Below are 7,500 nucleotides of genomic sequence, written 5' to 3'. Positions count from 1 at the left end.
CTAACCTAAACTGACCCGGTCACGTTCCTGTAGTTAACAGCACATAGCATCACTAGCTAACCTAAACTGACCCGGTCACGTTCCTGTAGTTAGCAGCATATAGCCTCACTAGCTAACCTAAACTGACCCGGTCACGTTCCTGTAGTTAACAGCACATAGCATCACTAGCTAAACTAAACAATGCTTTTTTGCGTCATTCGCGCCGCTCGGCTAAAAATGATGTGCATTGACTTTACATGTAATCTACTTATGTGAATATTTCCTAACTCTGTTGGTGTGAACGCAGCATTAGTGTTTTAATTAATGACAAACTTTGGGTTGATAAAGACATAACAGTATGTGTACATATTATTTATCAGCTAATTTACGCTACACAGCAACAACAACAACACATGTCACTCGCTACATGCACAACTCAGGTGCTAGTGGTGAGTATAAAGCTAGCCTGAGCTAGTAAAATGTCAGCAAATTTATAATATGTTACACTTAAAAACATGTTTATCTATATAATAGAAGCAAAGTTCTATGGCATTCATTATATGTATGGGCAGTATTTGTTTGACCCTCGATGACATTGTCAGGACTGAGTGGGTCAGACCCCGCTGGAAACACTACCACTTTTGTCCACAGGGGGCGCCAGAATCAACACAAAATCAAGCTTCATGAAGTGAATGTCACAGAAAACTGGATTTTATCTTAAAAAGTCCACTGAAAAAATGTATTAGCACGTATTGAATGACGCACACAACCTCTAATGATATAACAATATACAGTATATAATGTGTGTATATATACACATTCTGACCAATCACCATCAGTATTATCACGGGGACCTGTGGATCCTGATATTTTGTTCTTTACTCAAATACAAAAATCTTTAAATACATTGAGCAAACAAACAACTTAGTTCATGCAATTTTTAAATGACATCTCCAATATTTACTTCAGACTGAGGGAAAATGTCTGGCTTTTACTGGTCTGAGGCAGGAAAGTGCTCTCTGACAGAAGCCCTAAACAGATCAAGAAGTCTGCTGGGAAGCGCTCAACGTTTCCTGACTTCCTAATCACTGATGTTACATGTTGCTGTGGGAAGAGTCTGGGAAACTGGATGATTTTGAGCTTGGGGCCATGAGACTAAACACACACACCAAGCTTTAAATAGACACACTGCTTTCATACAACGCAAAGCCAACCACCGAGCGCAAACAATTGTTGTTACACAACAAGATGTTGAGCCTCAGTGTTCCCGTGAATGTCCCTTCGGTCAAGCTGTCAGCAAGAATCAGCTTCCAGGGCCGACGATGGAATCGACGGGGCAGATGTGCAAACACGCCTGACAGAGCCCCCCCCCCACACACACACACACACACACACACCTCAACACACCATCAATGAAGGAGACAAATAAATAAATAACACACACAAACCCAATCTCCCACTGTGTAATGGAACAGGCTTCATTTACCCATTTCACAGGTGGTCTCTGCCGTGCAGACACACACACACACACACACACACACACACACACACACACACACACACACACACACTACAATGAAGTGGCTGAAGCAAACATTGACCAATGGGAGGCAGCAGAGATAAAGAACATTTCTCTTTGCTTTGTACAACCCACCACAGCTACGAGTATGGGCTGTATGTATATTGCAATGCATACACAGCAATATATAAGTGTGTGTATATACACACACACACATATACGTATATTACTATGTATGTATATTGCAATACATACATACACAGCAATATACGTGTAATATTACTTTGTTTGCATCACTCTGTCCATACATATAAATATATATAAATAAATATGTAAACACACACATATATTGCTATGTATGTATATTTCAATACGGACACATCAATATATACGTGTGTATATATACACACACACACACGTGTATTACTATGTGTGTATATTGCATTAAATACATACATACACAGCAATATATGTGCACACATGTATATTGCTGTGTATGTATCAGTCTGTCCATATATTTATATATATATAAATACACATATACACACACAAAAGTTTCATGAACTACATTTCCCAGAGGCAGTCGACGCGCTCTGAAGTGGTTCAAAGGTCCTCCGGCTTACGGGGAAATGGCGGAAGACAAAAACGTGAAAAGAAAAAAAATCTCAGATGATTTTGGGATTTTAAGGTACTAATAGTTTGGCTATGTGCATTTGTATTACTTTGTTTTACTCCTACAAGCCCGCACGGTTACAGCGATGTGTTATTATTTAAATCTCCGCTGTGAAGGATGCTCACAGGAGAATTTGTGGAACCTTACGAGCGCCACGGAAAGTTGACATCCATAAACTTAACGGTGACTTTGACCTTTTTTACAGACTGTTTATTGTTGTAATTAATACGATATATTTGTTATTGATACAACTTAGGAAAAGTAATGGAGTCAAACACAACATGGGATTCAAATCTCTGATGTTTTAGGTTTTTGCCGGTATTGAGATATTAAGGCATTATATCAAAATCCTAATTTTGGAATTGTGACAACTGTATATTTAAGAAAGTCTACAACATTTCTACGATATATCTAACAGGTCAGCAGTCAACAGAGCCAGACATTTTGCATTCATTCAGAACACACACACATTTTTTCTGAAGGACTCTTAAAGACGTCAAACAAACAGTTTCTTTGGGATTTCTGTCCAGTCTGTTCATCGCTGTGACATCGGTGGCCAAAACATTATATCTGCAATAAGCTAACGTTGTCCGATATGGTAACCTAGCATATTTAAATGAGTTGAAGGTTTACAAGCACTCAGCATTAGCTAATTGAAAGGCTAAATGATGCGTTATCGTAGAGCAACACAATCCAGGTTGCTTGGGAAGCTTCCTGTAAATCAGGCTCCTGGGAACGCTGCGCGCGCTGCTGTTGTCACTTTTAAGCTCGCCTGTAGCGCGTCTACATTGACGACGATGGATCTATTGAGCGCAGGAAAGCACCGTACAATCCCCCACCCTCGGAGGGAAAGTGTTGATCAGCACGTACGCACAACCTGTTTGTGGACGCAGGATAAACATTGACGTATAAACACACGACGCGATTCCTGGTACTTGTGGACATTTGGATACAGTATATGTTTATTTTGCTAACACCGATTGAAACACAGAACAAACATCCTTTGAACTCTGGTTTTGTGACTTTCCATTGAGTGTGTAACCAGAAAGCAAACAGCAATCAGTCGCTTACAAACAGACGCTGAGCAGTTGGGATTAGCAGCCACACCACCTCCACGCTGGTGTTGAACAGCGGCGTCCCACAGGGCTCCGCGCTCGGCCCACTCCTGTTCACACTGCCCACCCTCGCCCGCGATCCCAAACACGAAGAGAACGCCAGATTACAAACAATGAGACGCACAGAGTGCAAATCAGGGATTTTGGCGACAAGCCGTGAAGAGGTGTGAAGAGGCCAAAGGAAATAAGAAAAGACAAAAGCAAACACCAAATTAAAAGCAGGCTGTAAAACTCCTTCAATCATCGGCCACCCGCCGTATATAATAGTTGTTTCTTGTATGAGGTTTTCTTATGTTGTAATATGGGACTAACATCTGCATTTTGTCGTGCAATACTATGACGATAACATAATCTTGGAAGATGGAGCCGTTGAACCAGACCCAAAAACCTGTTGAGCAGTTCCTGATGAGAGGGTCGCTCCCCTTGGGAAGATGCTCACGTGGTCCAGTTATTAAGAGCAGCAGCATGTGGCTCACGGTGGTGAAATTGAGGTGATATTCAAATGGCATGAAAGACATTAACATACACAAGGCAAGCGGCGGTTTTCATAAGAGACGCGAGGGGAAGCTCCTATCTGGCAATCATCAGGGGAAAAAAAGGGAGCGAGCCAGAAAGATGGCGAATTGACCTTTTCCAGATGGTATAGCCTTTAATCCGTACTACAGAGTCCTGCCGGAGACAGGCAGACTGGAGGAGTCTGATAAACCGGGCTCAAATGCCACTGTGAATCTGCATTTCTATGACTATATTAACAAAAAAAAGGGATACGAGTGCTTTGAAGTGGCTCCACTGCGAGAGGGCAGCGCTGATGTCTGCGTTGGTGAAGTGTCGGTTCACATATTCATGTGAACGCCGGCCGCACCGCGACCGACCGTGAGGTCAGTTCTGCAGAAGGCTGGTCTGTATTTGCGTGCATGTGAGGTGTGCATGTGCAACAACTGCTTTGTTTTCCTGTGTAGAAAATGCTTCAGAGGTATAGAAGCAATTTTAAAAGGTAAGAAGTGACGTCTGGGAGTCTTTAAGCAACGATGGACTGGAACAATTACACACATTCTGGACTGAAAGACACCTAAACCCACACTTTTTTTTAGTTTTTTTTAAATTGTGTTGACAGGTAGCCCCTATTTGCCGTTAAATCGCAGCGCGGCATGCTGGGTAAAGCTCAATCTCCATCACTCGCGACCATATTAGAAGACACATTTGATTGACAATGAATTCAATGGCAACGATGCAACTTGTGAGAAAACAGTCTTCTTCCTCCATAACATGACTGAACTCACCACTCCAGGAAGTACACCGCTCCCTCTCACACAACAGTTGTCAAATATCAGGAGTTTCTTTGCAACCTTTCTGTTATTACAGAGCGTTCATTTAATAGAAACCTCTTAGGCATTGAAAGAAAATCACCACAATCACCCCGGACAAAATAATTGAGAGTCACAATTTCACCCCTATAATCATTCAACTATGCTTAAAAAGGACGAGAAAAAACAATCTAATGTTTTCATTGCATCCCAGATTGCATCTCTTCATATTGACCGCTGTTTTAGTGAAAATCAATCACACAATGAAAGATAACCTCTGATCTTCTGTTCAGGACTCAGGAGAATACAGCACATTTCTACTGGATCTGGAACCAAGAATGTCACAGGATTTGTCTTGTTTTTACACAAAAATAACCAAAAACTGGACCCCCAACACGACAGAAACACATTGTCCTCGTGGAGTATTTGATTTGAATGTTTCCTGAATGTCACATTTAAACCTATTTGTACTGTTTTCTCTTGCAAAGTAAATGTTAAGTCTGCACCCCAGTCCTCAAAAACACACTGTAACTGTAGAAGGAGCTGCTGTTTTGGGATGAAAGAAGTGCCAGAGTGAGGTTAAGTGCTTTAGTAATGAGGAGGGAGGCCTGACAGTTCACTGCCCCCTGCTGGTCGAGAGACGCAACTCCTCCAAAGTCATTAAACGCCACATGAAAAGCACAGCGCCGAACAATTACTGTTGCACACAATACAAATCTTTGAGCCGTTGCAAATGTCATTCAGAAAGTGGCCAGGCAAGGATCGCGGGAGCATTAGGCTCGGCGGGAGCCCGAGCCAGTAATTACGGCTGACATTTCACTCTAAATCTGTCATTAGTCACTTCCAAACCGGCCCCGATGCGATAGCTGTAATATCTCTAAATTGCAGCAATTAGAAAAGGTCCGCCGGAGGGGCCCGCCAATGTTCTGAGCGGCTCAAAATGTCAACAATGGGACAATCTCATCAACGCGAGGATGATGGAAATGTGCTTGTATTAATGTGTCAATAAAACAAAGTGTCCAATATGTGTGATGAGAGTGTTTGTGTTCCCCTTCTGAGAGAACGCTCCGGTCTACACTTGATATTTACAGCAGAACTACAGCAGCAAACAAGCACAACGCATGTGAAGCTACAGAGGAGCAATGTCTCCCCCTGTGGTTCTGCCCCTCCACTACACCAGGAGGGTCTTTGGGTAAATGTGGAGATCTCTCTCATGACAACGGACTCACTTTCCTTCATTGGGTGGAACGTCACGCCGGTTGGTACTCGTCTCGGGTAAAAGCTGAGAGAAAGTTAAGGAATAAAAGAGTCGCAGAGGAGAACCCACCCGCTTGATGGAGCTGCGAGTCTTCTCCTTCCACTCGTGGCTGCTCAGCTCCAGGGTGCAGTGGACGTAGTTTTCTCTGTCGTAGGAGCCCAGGATGAAGAGTCTGCAGGGACGGAGACAAGACCGTGAGATTCAAGGTTTGCCAAAAATGTGTCCTGGAGCGGTCCTTGAGCTTTTCCAGCTCCATGGTTCAGGGCCTTAACAACACCCTGCATACTAATAACACACCTTTCTGGAAAGGTGAGGACCCGAGGAACCAGAACCCGCGACAAAAAACTCTCCAAACCAAAGCTTTGACATGTTGGGAAGGTGTTTTAGTAAAGAAACGCGTCGTCAGGTGAAGAAAGGTTACTTGTTCTATGGGAAACATTGTTGGATGTTTGCGTACTGCGGCTTTAAATCTTCAGGAGCTTCTGCTGGTGCTCTACGACCCGGGAGCCTCTGCCTTCTGACATGGATTACTTTGAGAGATTCCCACAAGCCTCACGGTTTGTTATTGAAATCTTTGTTAAGGGGAACTTATCACAGGTTTAGTGAAACTTTACTGCTGCAGAAAGTTAGACGAGTACCTAAATGTAACATTTAAAACACACAACGCTCCCTCTAGAGACCGTTTGGGCTGCTGAGGCGCACCACTGTGCACATGAAGGGCTCACCAGGAAGGAAACACACATGATTAACATGGTTATGAATGTTATATTCCATTTAATGCCTGTGAATACTGTTGTGTTCAGGGCCCCAGAAGCCTCATTAGCGGTGTCATTTCCTGTGCTGCCTTCACTGGTTTGACATGGAATCAGGATTCAGAAACGTTTTCATCAAAATCTAAAGACAGATTTTGAGTTATTTGGTAACCATCAATTCCTGTATTTATTCATACATATATTTAAGCATTTATTTATTTCTGTATTTATTTATTGAAGCATTCATTTATTCCTGTATTTATTTATGTATACATGTATTTATTTAAGCATTTATTTAATTATTCCTGTATTTATTTATACATTTATTTACGCATTTATTTATTTATTCCTGTATTTATTTAGATATTTATTTAAGCATTTATTTATTCCTGTATTTATTCATATATTTATACATGTTTTCAAACATTTATTTATTTAGTCATGTATTGTTTTATTTATACATTTATGTATTTATTCCTGTATTTATTTATATATTTATTCAAGCATTTATTTATTCCTGTATTTATTTATATATTTATACATGTATTCAAACATGAATTTATTTATTGTTTTATTTATACATTTTGTATTTATTTATATATTTATTTAAGCATTTATTTATGTATTTATTTATATATTTAAGCATTTATTTATTCTTGTATTTATTTATTTAAGCATTTATGTATTTATTTATACATGTATTCAAACATTTATTTATTTATTCATCCATTTATTTATTTATATTTAAGTCATTTTCTGTCCTCCATACTTTAGTCCTGATGAAGCAGATGAGCTTCAGAAACTACCGTTTGACTTTGACCCATTCAGTAAATCTAATCGTGTGAGACTAAGACGAATGATTTGAAATGTTTTAATGGGCTTCAATAACTTTTTATGTCA

The 7,500-nt window shown here is 40.6% G+C and overlaps 1 protein-coding gene across 1 annotated transcript in view; it reads right to left on the bottom strand.

Moving 5' to 3' along the window:
- The window catches only part of pdzd8 (PDZ domain containing 8), a 43,562-nt gene that overhangs the window by 20,123 nt on the left and 15,939 nt on the right, over positions 1-7,500 (bottom strand). The window contains exon 3 of the mRNA XM_068567818.1: positions 5,918-6,020. Coding sequence (XP_068423919.1) covers positions 5,918-6,020 — 103 coding nt within the window. The remainder of the gene's footprint in view (positions 1-5,917; positions 6,021-7,500) is intronic.

This window comes from Clinocottus analis, unplaced genomic scaffold (assembly GCF_023055335.1).
Source record: "Clinocottus analis isolate CAN_PGR_092001 unplaced genomic scaffold, fCliAna1.0.p SCAF_8, whole genome shotgun sequence".
NCBI classification, from domain to species: Eukaryota; Metazoa; Chordata; class Actinopteri; order Perciformes; family Cottidae; genus Clinocottus; species Clinocottus analis.
This window is presented reverse-complemented; position numbering and strand designations above follow the sequence as displayed.